We start from the raw sequence: 17,996 nt of genomic DNA on the forward strand, positions 1-17,996 counted from the left end.
CTCTGCTGGCCTGTTTGCCCCCAACTGCCTTCCCTTGCCGGCCATCTTGTGGCAGCCATCTTGTGATGACATGGGCATGGCCATCTTGCGACCACATGGGCGCAGTCATCTTTGTACGAGGGCATGATGGTCAATTTGCATATTGCCTCTTTATTATATAGGATGGTACTGTACTTTTACATTGATATGATGTTGCCAAATTATTTTCTTGTATAGAGTCTATTTTTATCAATTTTAAAATTGTTTTAAGACATGTGCTTCTTCTTAGGGTTCAAGAACATCACTGTAATACCACTTCCTAGAAATCTGAATACTACAAACTATAAACACACGTAAACTCTTAGTAGCTGAACACCAAAATGACAGTGTGATTTTAGCAGTCTCTTTCCTCTTTCTTGAACTGTTGAATTTAGCTCTGAAACTATGGGATGCACTGTACGACCCCCGAAAGCTTTCACAGTGTCATAAACAATGTGGATTCTGGAGGCAACTGCCTGGGTTTGAGTTCTGGATCTACCACTTATGAACTTTTTGTGATCTTGGGCAAGTTATTTAAACTCTTTAAACCTTCAATAAGCATCAGATTTTTTCTTACTAATATTACTTCCAAAGTCAGCTCTCTCATCAGAAATTTTCAGAACTGATCTGCAATTCAAATTAGTAAACACACAGGGTAAAGTACACCTGCTTTGTGCAAGGCGCCTCACCTTCACCCTAGGGGCAGGGCTTCTCCACCTTCAGAATGCATCAGAATTATTTGGAATGTTAGTTTTGAATGCAGATTCCTGGGCTCAGCTTCCAGAAGCTCCAACTCTACACTTTTTTAAGGTTTCTAAGGCAGGCTGCTGAGGGTTGCAGTCTGAGAAACATTTCTGTAGGGGTTTGAAAGAGACAGAACCCCTCCCTTTAAATACTTACAATCTCCAGGCCTCTGCTCCATTTCAGAATTCACTGCAGCTACCACAGTGTTGCTCCTGTTGGCTGTGTACCACGTACATCTAATATGGTCCTTTCGTGTAGATTCCATATGTTATCACTTTAAGTTCCAGTATCTATGTCCTGATGCAAGGCTATAGCTCAACTCTTTACCTATATTTGAGATCTGCCCAATCCTCCAAACTCCAACACCTCCAAACCTGTGGCTACTGAAAGTTCCTGGTATTACTGACCTCTGCACACCAGAAGGTTCACTAACCCTGACCACTGACCTATAAACCTGACCATGGCCTCATTCACAGTCCTAGTCTCAGAATAACACTTCCGACTCTGCTGCCAGCAAACAGCCCAGTATGTCTTCAGTGTAGTACAAATTTTCAAAGAAAGATAGTAGTGTGTCAAAACCCACATAAATTTAACTCACAAAACTTTTAATATATACAAAACAACAAGAACAACAACAAAGTAACAATCAGGGATCAGGGAACCCGGGGCAGAATGCAGATCATGACCAAGGACTTTAAATGTATTACAAATGTTTGACATAACCTCACTGAAGAAAATGAAGGGAAAAAGGAACTGACCCAAGTAACCTTGAAAGCTCTGTTTTGACTCAAAACTGTAGGACTAAAGACAAAAAGCACTGTACATATAAACACTGTATGTTAGTTGATGGTGCTGTTTGTCATGGAGGAATCCTATATAATAAAAGCCTAATATGCTAAGTGTCAGGTTGTCTGTTCAACCAAAGTGTAATCTATATATATAAAAACCTAAGTGAACAACTGGTCACTATGACACACAATGACCACCAAGGGGCAGACACTCAATGCAGAAGCTGCCCCTCATGGTCAATGCGCTCCCACAGCCAACCTCCTGTGGTACACCCTCCCCAGCCCCCCGCCGCCAGCCAGCCCCAGTCGTCCCCGATAGGGACTGGGCGAGACTGCCTCGATAGGCCCGATCGCCAGCCAGGCCGAGGGACCCCAACCGTGCACAAATTCGTACACCGGACCTCTAGTATGCTAATGATATGCTAAGGCCACTCAACCACTTGCTATGACGTGCACTGACCACCAGGGGCAGATAATTGACCAGTCAACCAGTCGCTATGACGTGCACTGATCACCAGGGAGCAGATGCTCAATGCAGGAGCTGCCCCCTGGTGGTCAGTGTGCTCCCACAGGGGGAGCACTGCTCAGCCAGAAGCCCTGAGCCGGGCTCACTGGTGGCGAGTGCAGTGATGGTGGCAGGAGCCTCTCCCACCTTCACAGCAGTGCTAAGGGTGTCTGACTGATGGCTTAGGCCCACTCCTCCCCGGGAGCCATCAGTCGTACATCCCCCGAGGGCTCCCAGACTGCGAGAGGACACAGGCCAGGCTGAGGGAGCCCCCCAAGTGCATGAATTTCGTGCACTGGGCCTCTAGTGAATTAATAATTCTGAAACTGCTTTACATGTCTACTGAGGTCACACGAATAAATAAATGGACAATGGACAGTGAGGGCCTGGTTTCTCAGTGTTGGAGAAATTACAGCCGAAGCCGGTTTGGCTCAGTGGATGGAGCGTCGGCTTGCGGACTGAGGGGTCCCGGGTTCGATTCCGGTCAGGGGCATGTGCCTGGGTTGCGGGCACATCCCCAGTGGGAGATGTGCAGGAGGCGGCTGATCGATGTTCCTCTCTCATCGATGTTTCTAGCTCTCTATCTCTCTCCCTTCCTCTCTGTAGAAAATCAATAAAATATATTAAAAAAAAGAGAGAGAAATTACAAACTAGGGAAAATGAGAGTTGACCATGTGGTACCACTAGATTAGAGATGAAAGTATCGGTATAAACATGTTTACCTTACTACAGATACAGAAGGACAGATACAAAATAATGACAGGTATGTACTAGTATGTACATATGCTAGTACACTACAGATGCTTCTCAACTCTGTCTGCCAAAAGGGCTAAAAGCAGTGAGATCCTGGTAGCAGCAAGCACACCCAGAACTCAGATTTGAGTTTCTAAACCCCATTTTTCCGACAAAAGGAACAAGAAGAGCTCCTTGGAGAAACAGCTAATTCTGGGGCTGGGGCAGGGAAAATGCAATTCTTTACAGAAGATTCCAAACAATGTGTGTAGATACGTGTCCCTCCTAAAGATGGAGCTTAATTCTTCCCCCTGCGTGTGGGTGGAGTTAGTCACTTGCTTCCAAAACACAGTATATAGAGGGTGAAAAAGAAAAGCACCTTTTTAGTAAAGAAACTGGACAAACACAGCTGGGGCCAGGTGGTCAAGGTCAACACCATGTGTAAGTCCTGCTGATGTCATGTACTCCCTGGGATGATGTGATGAGAAGGGCACTTGACCTCTATAATCCTCTTTCCAAAAATAACAGAACCCCCGTCTAACCATGGCAAACCCAAATTGAGGGACATTCTACAAAATACTTAACCAGGATTCCTTAAAACTGTCAGTTATAAATTTTATTTTAGTTAAAAAAATAAAAACAGACTATGAAACAACCAAGGAGATGACAACTAAATGCAATGTGGATCCTGGATTGGATCCTGGACAATGTCTTAAAAATGGACACCAGTGAAATCCAAATAAAGTCTGGAGCTCACTATTTAGTTTAGTCAATAGTAATGGATCAGTGTTGTTTTCTAGTTTTGACAAACGGGGGCTGGGTGAGGGTATATGGGAACTGTCTGCAACTTTTCTATCCATCTAAAATTATTCCAAAATAAAATGTTTATTTTACGAAAAGAAAAGAGAGAGCATACACACAAAATGAAGTGAAAGGAAAGACTGCAAAAGGAAGTAAGTGACACTGTACTTAGGAAAAGCTACACAATTAAAAAATAAATCTTAACTCTGTTATTTGGTATAAAGAATTTGACTTGCATATAGCTAACGCACTAGTTAGACAACATCATCCCAGCAACTTTCTCTCTCAGAGTTCATAAAGCCAATAAAACACATACCCATACACACACACACAGCCAAAATCTTTCCTCAATACCATCTTCAAAAAGAAAATATTAAACAGGCTCAGGTTGGCCAATAAACTGAAGTGGGAATTAAGAAGCACATCTATTAGCTAGTTGTAGAGTCTTAGACACATCATTTCATCTCTCTGGGACTGTTTCTTTTTTTAAAAAAAAATATTTTTTTTTTATTGATTTTTTGCAGAGAGGAAGGGAGAGGGATAGAGAGTTAGAAACATCGATGAGAGAGAAACATCGATCAGCTGCCTCCTGCACACCCACTAGTGGGGATGTGCCCGCAACCAAGGTACATGCCCTTGACCGGAATCAAACCTGGGACCCTTCAGTCCGCAGGCCGATGCTCTAGCCACTGAGCCAAACCGGTTAGGGCGGGGAGTGTTTCTTTATCTGTAACAGTAGCAGGTTTAAAAAGAAGTTTAAGGATCCTTTCAGTCAAAGATACAAAATTCTACAAAGGTGATTAGCAACCTCTTTGAAACCAAATTCTACATTTTCTCCTATCCTCCAATAGCTCCTTCTCAATCGCTTCTTTCTGCAACTTTACCCAATCCCTCAGGACACTAACCCAGGCCCTCAGGAATCCACATACTCTCCCTAAGAAACAATATTCATTCTGTGGCTTCCATTCCCATGTACAGGCTATTTCCGAATCTATACCTTCATCCTGAGCTCAAAGACCAACTGCATAGTGGTCATACCACTTGAAGATATGAATAAAACTGAATTCACCCCACCCCCCAAAAAAGTATCCCAGTCCTCAGGTGCCCATCATGGAAGGCAAAATAATGCTCCCCCCTCCCAAAATGTCCATGTCCTTATCCCCAGAACCTGTGAGTACAGTACAGTACTTGAAAGGAGGGAATTAAGGTGTAAATAAGGTTGAGATGGGGAGGTGAGTGATCTTGGATTATCTGGGTGCAGCTAATAAAAGCACGAGGGTCCATGTTAGTGGAAGAAAAGCAGGAGGCCAATGTTAGAGTGATGCAGGGTAATAAAGACGTGACCAGCCATTGCTGGCTTGGAAAAAGGCAAGAAAAGGATTCTTAACTAGAGTCTCCAGAAAGAAACACAGCCATACCGACCCCTTGATTTTATCCCAGTGCGACCTACGTACTTCAGATTTCTAACCTCAAGCTCTCTGAGAATAAATCTGTGTTGTTTTAAGCCACTAACTGTGGTAATTACTGTGGCAATAGCACAGTGATATACCATATTAGAATACAGGACCTAATGTGGATGGTTAAGTCAGAAATCTGAGTTAATTATCATTGACTGCTGCTTTCCCCTAATTTGCATACTTAATAAATCATCAAGTTTCATCAATTATTTCTCCTTTGTCTCTTAGGAATCTGTCTATTTCTCACCAACCCCATACCACCTTGAGTCACTATTATCTAATACTTGGAGATTATTGCAACAGTCTCCCAACTGGTTGGCCTACCTCCAGGCTTATTCCTGCAAAACCATTTCCCACATTATAGCCAGAGAACTAATGAGAAATACAAATCGTCTTATTCCTCTTTTAAAAACATTTTATAGCTTCTCACGGCCTTAAAGCTAAAGTCCAAACTCTTTCATTTGACTTACAAGAACCTGCCACCCCTATTTTGGCCCTTTCTTCCTCTCTCCAGCCTCTGCCAGCACTCAATGGCCATGTCTATTTAAGTCACTGCTAGAGTTCCAAAATCCAGCACAGTCAGTAAGTGGTTTTCAAACATCAATTCTCTTGGTCCTTACATGAATGTTACCCTCTCGTTGAGAAGCAGAGCTTATGTCCTTTACCCATGGACTGAGGCTGGCCCTGTGTCTGCTTTGAATAACTGGACACTGTGAAAGCGACATTCTGTAACTTCTGAGTCCAGGTCCTAAGAGGTCTGGCCGCTCCTGCTTCCTTCCTCTTGGAATGGCCGCCGTGCTGGGAGAAACCCAAACCACATGAAGCGGCCATATGAAGGGGAATGCTAAGGCTCTGGTCAATAATTCCAGCTGACACCGGCCAATAGTCAGCACCCACTGCCAGCTGCGCAACAGGGCCATCCTGCAAGTTCCCACCCAGTCGAGCCCCCAGATGGCTGCCATCTTCACTGACATCACGTGAGTAAAAGAACCTCCCAGCCCAGGTCAGGTAATGCACTAAATCATGAGACATTAGGACAAAAAGAGTTTGTAGTTTTAAAACATTAAGGTCATTTGTTTCACAGAAATATGGACATATGCCAATGTGGGTTCAAACCCCACTCCTGATACCAATTTCACTTATTGCTACTACTGCCAAGCTGGGGTGATTACCCCAGTAAGTTCCATCTGTTGGCGCAAGGAACGGAATGCAAGCACAGTGAAGGGAGGACTTGCTGGGGCCCAGCGCTGGAGAGCAGTCACTACGGCACATGATAAATAGTGCCTCTAATAAATGTATGAGGACCTACATACATTTATTATGTTTTTACACCTCACTTCCTTTCCGGATCTACATTTAAAATGTGTTCTTAATGAAAACAGGAAGTTAAATCAATCACCTGTTAAACTCTAACAAATAACATAATATTTTGGCAAATATACCTTCCCCTTTAGAGAAGAAATCCATTCCCATGGCCAACCAAAACCAATAAAGAAAGAAAGAACACAGGACATTAAAATTCCTGGTCACATGGCAGTCTACCCTGCCCTGGCTACAACTATACTAACATGTGAGGGCAGATTATGTAAAAGATTTTGCTTATATTTTGAGAGCCCCCTCCCCCATTGGTGATATGGCCAAGAGTGATAAGAATGAGAAGCAATACACTGGGGTGAAGATGCAAATATTTTTTAAATACAAGAATGAAAAACAGCCTTAGCCGGTTTGGCTCAGTGGATAGAGCGTTGACTCGCAGACGAAAAGGTCCTGGGTTCAATTCCGGTTTAGGGCAGGTACGTCTGATGCAGGCTTGATCCCTGGCCCTGGTCAGGGAGGGTGCAGGAGGCAACCAATCAATGTGTCTCTCTCACATTGATGTTTCTCTCTCTGTCTCTCCCCTTCCCTTCCACTCTCTCAGAAAGTCAATGGAAAAATAGCCTTGGGTGACGATTAACAACAACAAAAAGAATGAAAAATAAATTCCTGGAACATACAATCAGTTAATTAAAAAATAAAAGAGGAAAGGAAATAAATAAATAAAATAAAATAAAAGAGGAAAGGGAAAAAGCCGCCTCACAGTTGAGCATCCGAAATACCTCAGACCAGCGGTTCTCAACCTGTGGGTCGCGACCCCTTTGGGGGTCAAACGACCTTTTCACAGGGGTCGCCTAAGACCATCGGAAAACACATATATAATTACATATTGTTTTTGTGATTAATCACTATGCTTTAATTATGTTCAATTTGTAACAATGAAATTGGGGGTCACCACAACATGAGGAACTGTATTAACGGGTCGCAGCATTAGGAACGTTGAGAACCACTGCCTTAGACCTTGTATGGTCATCTGACATCCACCTGGGTCTAAGAAAAGTTTCTGGGTATTACAGGGATTTGGTATATGAATCTGTTAGGGTTCATTAGAGCAACACTATTTGTATTTTGCCTCCCAATTATTAAGTACCTAAACGCAGGTGCATGGTGCACTTTGAAAATTATAAAATTATTTCTGAGTTCCAGCCAAGGTCCAAATGAACTCATAAACTTAGCCTTGAGAGAACAAAGATATGGCAGATACAGGGTAATTCCTTCAAACTCAACAAACTCCAAAACTACCTAAGAACTCTGGAAGGTTCCATTACAAGGGAACAGACTAACAAGCTGCATCTTCTATGTAACACATTACATAATCTTTCTTTGTTAACTGGTTTAAATGTCTATTTTAGTCTGTCCCACAGGAACTCTCATCCTTTTTGCTTGAAATTAAATCCCATACTAATTTTTCTGAAACTAGAACACATTCCTGCTTCTCAGACCTTACCATAAATGTCTCCTTTTTTTCTATTAAGAAGATAAGGCCCATACTCCCTCCACCCACACAAACACACTTGGCCCTCAACATCTTGGTGCCATTCTCCATCTCAATAGAAAAGTATATACTTTAAGTTGTTTTCCCACTGATTCTTATAACCAAAGCAAGTGTTTCTGGTCTGACTAGCCAAGGAGAAGTAAATCCTGCATAACAAAGCGTATAAGCTGCTTCAAACTAGGAACAACCATGAAAAAAAGATACTGTCCATATGCAAAGAAGTGAAGATAATTGGTTCAAAGTCGCACAGCTAGTAGGTGGCAGGATTTGCATGTTACCTCATGGCTACCTGTATAATATTAAACTGTTACAATATTAATTCTGTGTAATACTCATTTTGAGCCAAGAACGTCAAAGGATCCCTCTTTCTCACCTGCAAAGGGCCTAAATAATTATTAACAAAAATGAAATCATGTTAGTGCTATGTGCCAAGCACAGTGGGGAACATTTTACACACATTATTTAATTCTCATATCAACCCTAAATAAAGTAGGAATAAGGGAGGTATTTGTGGACACATAGTTAAGTCGTCATTAGGTATTAGTTGCTAGTTTATAATACTATTCCTATTTTACAGATGAGAAAATCAAAGTTATTTAAAGTCACAATGCTATTAATTGGCAGAACTGAGTCTGAACCCAGGTTACTTGATTCCAGAATTTTTCAAGTCCTAAGTTATTCTGCTCAGCCAACCAAGTATTGTGCTGGCTTATTTGGCAAAAAGGGAAAGAAGAAAGGAACCCAGCAGCAACCATGCCCTTCCTACATGAAGAGATGTCTTACATCTTCCTGACGTAAGTGCTGAAGCTGTAACATGTGGTGGCAAAAATCTCAGAAAGGCCCAAACTGAAGTTAATCTTCAATCTGAACGGCTCGTGGGTCCCTGAATCTGCCAGGTGTTGAGAAACAATTCTTAATAGGTCTCACACATCTCGGCACAGTTTGCAAGCAGAGGCATGAAGGGCCGTTTTGTTGCAAACTATCTCTTCAAAGATGTTTGCACAATGAACAGAGCTTTGGAAGACTGGGACAGTGTTTCCCCCCAAAGCAGAGGGCAGTACAGTAAGATAATGTCTTCCTCCAGGGCAAAGCCCATTGTAGAAATCTGGATCCCATAGCTGTGACACAAACCCACTGCAGAATCACTCTGGACCCTTCCATATCACTTCCGCAAGGACTTGGGCAGCAAGGCAAACCCATGGGCACATGTGCTACAAGAAATAAAGACCTGTCTCTCATCCAGAAGTCTCCTGTCTTTTGCCCGCATCCATGAAACTGGTGGCTAACATGGTAACTACCAAGTAGGGTGAAAACTTACTCTCCACAGAACCTGACACCAAGGACTTCACACCTCTTCTCACCTTTGCTTTCCTCAGAAGTAACCTCTCCCAGGAAACACCTACCCACCTTTTTCTCTTCACCTTCTGTGTGAAATTTTTCCTATAGGCCCTTAGCTAGGATTGCTTATGAACAGAGGTTTCTATCACACATCTTTAAGGCTTTATTCCACTTGCTTATTTGTGTGCTGTTCCACTTAACCAATTTGTTGCCACTCAGCTCAAATGTATCTTCTAATACACACCCTCGGGTAATGAATGGAATTGCTTTGAGCATCTCCTTTTACAGCGAGCATGTTAAACTTTCTCCATAGAGGGTGCTGGAAGGACACGGAGGGAATCCTGCAGCTAACGTTATACAGGACTTAATGAGGAAAGACTAGATGCTTTTGCCTGAGATCAGGAACAAGATAGAGTGTCAGTTCTCACCACTTCTATTCAACATTGTACTCTAGTTTCTAGTCAGGGCAATTAGGCAAGAAAAATAAACAAAAAGCAACCAGATTAGAAAAGGGAAAAATAAAACTATCTCTATTTGTAGATGACATGCTCTGATCCTAAGGAATCACCTGACATTTGTAGGCAAATTAGCTGTACACTGCATCGTATGGGATATATACTCAGTGTGTGTGTATGTGTGTGTATATATATATATACACACACACATAAAACTAATAAACAATTTCAGTAAAGTTGCAGGCTGAAGAGATGTAAGACATCTCTTCAGCCTGCAACTTTACTATAAGATTAACATATAAAAATCAATTCTATTTGTAATGAATAATCGGAAAATGAAATTAAGAAAACAATTCCATTTATATTAACATCAAAAAGAGTAAAATTTTTTTTGGAATAAATTAACAAAAAGTGTAAAACTAATACTCTGAAAATGTTATTGAAAGAAATTTTAAAATATCTTAAAAAATGTAAAAACAACATGAAAAATGTAAATATGTAAAAATACATGGAAATGGAAGACTTAATATTGTTCAGATGGTAATACTCCCCAAATTAATCTACAGATTCATAAAATCCCATCAGAATCCCAGTTAGGTTCTTAGTAGAAATGGACAGCTGATCCTAAAATTCATATAGAATTACAAGGGACCTCAAACAATCTTTAAAAAGATGAACAAAATTGGAGGACTATACTTCCTAATTTCAAAATTTGCTACAAAGCAACACAACAAGACAGTGTGATACAGGCACAAAGACAGGCATACAACTTCATCAATGGAACAGAACTGAGAGTCCAAAAATAAACTTGTGTGGCCAACTTACTTTCGACTTGGTACCAAGACCATTCATTGGGGAAAGAACAGAGCTGGGACAACTGGATAGCCACGTGCATACAAAGGAATGAAATTTGACCTTAAATTCAAAAATATACAAAAATTACCTCAAAATGGATCTAAATGTAATAGCTATAAATACAAAACTCTTAGAAAAAATAGGATTAACTTTTCATAACCTTAGATTTTGGCGATAGATTCTTAGGTATGATACCCAAAGCACAAGCAACAAAAGAAAAATAGATCATTGGACTTCATCAAAATTAAAAACTTCTACATTTCAAAGAACACCATCAAGAAAGTAAAACAGCAATGCACAGAACAGGAAAAAGTACGCACACATCATACACTTGATAAGGGCCTTGTATCTAGAGTATGTATTTGTGGAACTAACTCCAGAAAATGTAAAGGGCTTAGGAAAGGAGGAAATCACATGAACTTCACTATGGACAGGCCTGACCCTAGAAGAACTTTCAAGTTCGAGTTATTACGAACTCATGAGATAGAAGCTGCCAAGGCTCACATTATACTCTTTTATGTGAAATTAAAAATTATTTTCTACCAATAATTAATTGAAATGGCCAGAAAAAAAAAGGTTATTTACAAGAACATTTCTGTTATTTTCTCCATAATTCCTTTCCAGGTACATTGACTTTATAAACTTGAACCTATCCTTATTAGCCTTATACATATGAACAGAGAATATCACAGAATGACTTTTACCTAGACCAGGAGTCAGTAAAATGCAGCCCACTACTGGTCAAATCAGACCCATTCGTTCATATATTATTTATGGCAGAGTTGGGCAGTTGCAACAGAGACAAGACTTGGTTGGGAAACAGGCTATTTACTGGCCTTTTCAAACTGGATCTCATGGTGGGAATGTGGACTTACAAACAATTAAATGCAAAGAAGTGCTGTATTGTTTTGATAAATGAATGCACAACCCATACAGAGGAACCAAAGAGAGCCATTGGGTCTGGGTAGGAGAAGAATGTCTGTAGAAAACACAATACTTATGCTTCGCCTGGAAAGATGAGTAAGTGCCCTCCACGCAGTCAACTGGGAGAGAGCATTGTAGGGAAAGGAAGTCATGTGAGCAAAGGCAAAGAGGCGTGACAGAGCACATGGTGGAACTCGACCCAGTTTCTCTAGCTGGAGCACACAGAGCGGAAGGAGGGGTATAGCTAGTGACATCATGAACATTCTTGTAAACCAGGCTCAACAGTTTAAAATGGGTATAGAAATTAACAGCTTCCATTTTTCAGAGAGTAAATGCCAGATGTTTTGGTCATGGCCAGAGGCAAGATCAAGCAAGGATGACCTGTACAGTAGAAACAATTCATGGTAATCAAGATTTTTAAATACAGTCCTTCCTAGTCAAAGCCTTTTGTTTTAAGACCAGCAAGGGAACCTTACAAGTCAATAATGAGCATTAGTATAGAATGGATATGCAACTTTCAGGTACAATGATGGCAGAGCTCAGCAAAAGGGCTGTCCCTCCAATGAGCACAGGCGCAGGGTGGGTAAGAGGACTGATCTCAGAGCTCACTGCAAACAAGAAGGGAAAAGTCACACATGAGGAAAAGGGTTGAGAAAGGCTCAGTGTACTCATATGTAAAACAGCAATTAATTATGTTACCTACCTACCCTTACAGCATTGTTGCAGGATTAAATGAATGAATACCCATGAGGTATTTAGAACATGGCAGGTAAATACACAAAGAGCACTGTATGTTTGTCACTGGTAGGTTGCCTAGTAAGTGTCATCTACAAAAGATGTGTGTCAACCGGATAGAAATTCAAGCTGTTAGGTCATAATGTAAAAAGTCGTGAGTGGGACAGACAGACCCATCATCTCATTTGAAACATACCATTTACTACCATGTAGCCTTCCTTATATTTGTCTTACCTGCTAACTAAATTATTAGTTTTTTGAGCACATGGGCCAATAAATATTAGTAATTTATCAAACAAGTATCAGCAATCATCTAAGAATAGTGAAAGCCAACCAAACACAAGTAAATGTTTTGAATCGGTACAGTACAACAGTAAAGGGAGAAAACTACGTTGCCCAAGCACTGCCCCAAAGAAAAGGAAGCCCAAATCTTTGTGTGGGAGCAAACGCCATCACTGCTGCCACCACCAGTTTCGAGAGTGTAACTACATTTTACACATATTCTCTCTCCTCTGTCTACTGAGTATTGCCTATAACTTCTCACTGTGCATAACTTTTCCAAATAACATTTCCTTCTCTTCACTTATTCAGCTAGCTTCCAGATCTGACACTACAACAGTAGTAATAAAGACAAAACCATAAAAGGTGCCTTCTATGTCCTCTTTCAGTGAATTTAAGAAATATGATGAAATAGTGATGAAATCATTTTTAATCAGCCATCATTATGGCAGATAGTGCTGGAAGGAAGGGGAAGGGTAGACCTAAAGGTAACCGAAGCTTCCTCTCAACTTTAGGCGGAAGTGTCTGATTCCACAAGGCATTCAAAGAAATGCACGCGAGGAACATGCCTCTTGCAACTTGGTCACATGCAAAGATGAAGCAAGAAGCACATCTGTTTGGAGCTTGCCTCAAGTGCCTCTAAAGCTTCTCCAAACTGGGTTCATAACTCCCACCCACAGAGAAAGCCAGCGCCTTAAGCAGCACCCAGGGACAAGCAAATTAGAACATTTCCAAGGTCAATTGCTCACAGCCCTAATTGTTTACTGCAACTAGAGTATATCTGGCTGCTGAAGAGGCTGAACCTCTCTGCCTTGCCCAATAGCATAAGAAACTAATTTACCACATCAGCTACACAATAGGAAGTTTTGGAGGTGTGGATTCAAATAGCATATGACATTTCAAACAAATATTCATAAGGTCTCCCAAAGTAAGTCATTTTAAGGTGCTAAAAAACTTTGGGAAAAACCTAAAAGAGCAAGCACACCAGTGGCAGTGGAGTGACAAGTGCAACACCACCACCAACAACAAATCAATGAATAGTATTATCTTGTTTTACCAACTGATTCGATTTAAATACTCACCAAAACTGCTAAAGCTGCAAAACTGATTTAAGTACCCTTATAATTTCTTGCCTTCCTCTGACAGCCACCGAAAAGTGAAATATCCTCTGTACTTGCTGCTATGACAACAGCCATTTGCCACATGTGCTGTTTACCATATGAAATGTGGCCGGTACAGACTGCGATGCACTGTAAGTTTTTTAAAAATATTTTTATATTGATTACATGTTGAAAAATACTTTTTAGCCTCTTTCTTCTCACCATTTATAAGGAACATAATGGAAAATTTTAAAGTACACATCTGGCTCATACCATGTTATTATTGGACACTGTTGCTATATATAAATAACGCTTCACACTTATATAGAACACAAATATATAGTTATAGTTCTAAGTACAGAAGAGAAATAGGTCTGGATAATAAAATAGTCCTATATAATAAAAGCCTAATATGCAAATCAACCAAATGGTGGAATGACCGGTTGCTATGATGCACACTGACCACCAGGGGGCAGATGCTTAACGTAGGAGCTGCCCCCAGGCCAGCCAAGGCGGGTGCCAGCAGGGGCCCCCCGATTGCCCTGCCAGTCACCCCACAGATCAGTCCTGATCACCGGGCAGGCTTAGGGACCCTACCCGTGCATGAATTTCGTGCACCAGGCCTCTAGTCTTTTTATAAAAATCACATTGGTTTCAAATGTTGATCACCAACCTAATAAAAGCTCCTTTCTCTTATCACAAGACAAAATTTTATGTCTTTCAAAAAGGAACCTGATGTTCCAAAGATGATCCTTAAGTCTGCTCTATATCTGCCATGAGTTTACATCTTAGCCTAGCATTAGCCAAGTCTTAATTCTTACAATGACCAAACATCTATATATATATAAACCTAATATGCAAAGTGTCCCCTTGGGAGTTCAACCAAACGGGAGTTTGATCACTCGTTATGTGTGCTGACCACCAGGGGGCGGCGTGGAACGAAGGAAGGCCCCGGCCAGCATCCAGCAGCCAGGGAAGGGAGGCCCGGCCGGCAGCTGGCAAAGTGAGGCCCCGGCTGGCAGCCAGCAGCCACTAGTGACCCTTCGCATGCACGAATTTCGTGCACTGGGCCTCTAGTATATGATAACATGCTGATCTAATTTTAAAATTTGCCTGAGTATCTCCAATTCAGTTTTTTCGGTAGTAGTCATTTTCATGCTCTATTAGGTCACTGAAACCTAACCCATGCCTCTGCTCCAAAGATAAAGAACAAGAATCAATGCAAAGATTATTCTCAAGAGTCTAGAAAAACCCAAGCAGTATTCAGATACTGTCCATCTCCTGTTTTAAAACCTAAAATGTGACTCAGTTACTATTTCAAAATGTGACATCCCAGTGGGAATGGGAGAGCTTAGCTAACAGGAAAGCAAAGCAAGCAATTATCTGAACACATTCCATCATGTGGAGAAATCACACCAACTTTCAGGTTGGGACAGCCAGTGGAAGAAAGATAAACTGGAGGTGTCAGAACAGTTGGAAATTTATGGGGGAGACTGCACGGAAACATGAGGTAAGGTGAGGCAAGGTGAACAGCAGCCCAAACTTTACTCTCTAGAGCTCGTAAAAAGAAAAGCACTCAACTTTCTGACCAAGGAAGCCAACAGGACAGGAAACTCATCTCAAACTGTCCCAGGCACTACTGGCCCATTGATAGAAAGACAAAATGACATGATATTTATGTGAACAGCAGGTATAAATCATTTTAAAGTGGTTTTGAAATGTAATCAACAACAAAATCAGGATCCATTAACTTAGAATAATACATATGAGATGTATATTTCCATTTTTGGCAAGGCCTGTATCTATCTCTGGTAAATGCAATTGAATAACCTGGATAACTGAAAATAAAGCAGCAGAAATGAGAGGTATGTTCCTTAGTCCTACAGTTTCTCTGCTCTGATGTGGTTAACACATTTTGCCTCTTTTTTTGTTGCTGTTGTTGTTCTATGGGATAATTCAGGCTCCAAATTACTAAATTCCAATAGATTAGTGATTATACCTTTGACACAATCCTGAGCCCTGCAAACTGGTCAATAAGGCTGATGGCCACCTCATAACTGAGGTGTTCTAGTGCCACCTAGTGGCATCTGTGTCCTGTCAAAAGGGAAATAATAATTAGAGCAGGGTTCTCAAAGGGTGGTCCCTGGACCAGCAGCAGCACCAGTATCACCTTGGAACTTCTTAGACATGAAATTCTTGAGGTCATCCCACACCTACTGAAATTCTAGTGGTCGGGCCCAGTGGACTGTGTTTTAACAAGTTCTCTAAGTGATTCAAATGCACCTTCAAGTTTGAGAACCACTGGATTAATCAGTCCTTATACAAAGATTTAGTGAAAAGTCTTAAATAAAATCAGGTTCCTAACCTAACAAAAGTACTGTTTCTAATTTTTGGAAAGCAACTTTCCCCCCCTACTTTTTGGGTACAAATATCTGTACTTAAAGAACAGATTTAAAGCTACTTAAGAACATCAAATGAGTCCCAGCCTCTAAAATATCAGATGAGTTCTCTGAGCAAACCCAGTTTGTTAGGGGCAAAAATCGAATATTGGGGACAAGCCATGGTTATGTGAAATATTAATCATGCTCTGTTAACCATAATTGCCTTGTGTTGGTTAAAGAAAGGACACTCTGACCTGGCTGGGAGTTGTACGCCCCCAGGACCTGGGAGTCAGTCAACCTTGGACCTGGGAATCAACCTTGGAACCATTCTCTTTCAAGAACTGCCTATTATCGTGGAAAAATTAACAACCTTGTTGCCCAAACCATGGAGTCCCACCCCAGCCTCCTACTTCCCCATGTAATCCTTGTCCTACCCTATATAAGCAGCTGGTTTATGGGGGGCTGCAGAGCAGATTTTTGTGGACAACCTACTGCTCTCCCATACTGCCGGCAGTATTGGAATAAATGCTCATAATGATCCAACCCTGTCTCTGCTTAATTGGCTCAAGTAGTGACAGGCAGCACGGACCCATTGAATGTCCGGTTACAAGTTCACAGGGGACACCAGACCCATTAACAAAACAAAATATGATGTAAATACAAAAAGCCCCAAGAAGCAAAGAAAAGGTCTAACTCTACCAGGATATCAGGAATAACACGTTACTCTATCTTAAGAAGGAAGGGAACTCACCTGAAAACACATGAAAAGCCAAGGAGGTAGAATATTGGTGATTTTTTATATTGAGAGTCATCTACCCTAATGCTAACAGACACCACTAAAGAGTCCACTGTATACATCTGCTCTGTGCAATTATATGTGAAGTAATCGAGAAAAAAGCAGGTCTGATGAAACCTTGCAAAATTGTTTCTTTCCTATTTAGGTCTTAGGGGACGTGTCAGAGGTATGAACAGTAGACAAGAAACAGTGTTTTTCTTATACCTGAGAAACACCGTGACATCAGCAAAATAATGGAGTTTTCCTAGAGAGCTGGATTTTGTATATTCTGTAGGCCAGGGGTCCTCAAACTACGGCCCGCGGGCCACATGCAAATACAAATATTGTATTTGTTCCCGTTTTGTTTTTTTACTTCAAAATAAGATATGTGCAGTGTGCATAGGAATTTGTTCATAGTTTTTTTTTAAACTATAGTCTGGCCCTCCAATGGTCTGAGGGACAGTGAACTGGCCCCCTGTTTAAAAAGTTTGAGGACCCTTGCTGTAGGCAATGCCTTTATACGTTTAGCACTATAGACCCCATAATTATGTATTTTCAATTGCCTTAAGTTATTTAAGTTACAATAATATTCTGCTTTGATGCTTGGCTCCAGTTATAAAAGCTAAACAAGAAACGCAAACTTTGGCTCCTTATGGTTATTGTTATTTTTACTGTCATTGTGGCCACCACCATCACTAAATCACCTACTTCTAATCACTGCATCTAGTCAATAACATCATTACAGAATAAAGAACAGGAGCAAAGCCAAAAAAGAAACCTCCCCCCTTAACTAGAGCCCTGGCTACAAGAAATAACACTCTAGATGGAGAAATACATTACAACGTAATGATAATGCAGAACGTGGGTCTTCCTAAGAAAATAAGCCTTCAGGCTGGTAATATGCTGGCCTGTCAAGTCATTAAGCAATGTCAAACAATTTTAACGTAAAAGGTTTAAGTAAATGATTACTCCTTTTTCATAAAATAAGGTGATGGGTAATAGGATATGGGTAATCATAATTTTATTTTTGTCTATATTCATTCAATTTTTAGAACGCTTTATAGCAGCAGTAAAACTAGAATATTATCCCTAAATCACCCAGAATCAGAACTATTCACTGGACTAAATACTTAACATTTGCAAATTTGAAAGTTCAAATAATTCATGAGGACCACAAATGTCCAAGGCCGTGCAATTTTTAACTTAATGGCTGTTCTTTATTCATCATTAACTCTGATGA

General features: G+C 40.9%; 1 protein-coding gene across 3 annotated transcripts in view; it reads right to left on the minus strand.

The window, feature by feature from the left end:
* NSMCE2 (NSE2/MMS21 homolog, SMC5-SMC6 complex SUMO ligase) overlaps positions 1-17,996 on the minus strand; it is a 218,262-nt gene that overhangs the window by 183,866 nt on the left and 16,400 nt on the right. Inside the window, exon 1 of one of the 3 annotated variants that reach the window (XM_023751936.1) lies at positions 708-729. The exons of 1 other annotated variant lie outside the window; for it this stretch is intronic. Coding sequence is in view for 1 of the 2 variants with exons in the window: in XM_006086304.3 (XP_006086366.1) it covers positions 10,533-10,622 (90 nt within the window). In the remaining variant the exon portion in view is untranslated. Of the gene's footprint in view, positions 1-707; positions 730-10,532; positions 10,623-17,996 lie in introns of those variants that run through there. One more of the 3 variants, XM_006086304.3, reaches the window with a different exon arrangement.

Source organism: Myotis lucifugus, unplaced genomic scaffold (genome assembly GCF_000147115.1).
Source record: "Myotis lucifugus unplaced genomic scaffold, Myoluc2.0 scaffold_27, whole genome shotgun sequence".
Classification (NCBI taxonomy): Eukaryota; Metazoa; Chordata; class Mammalia; order Chiroptera; family Vespertilionidae; genus Myotis; species Myotis lucifugus.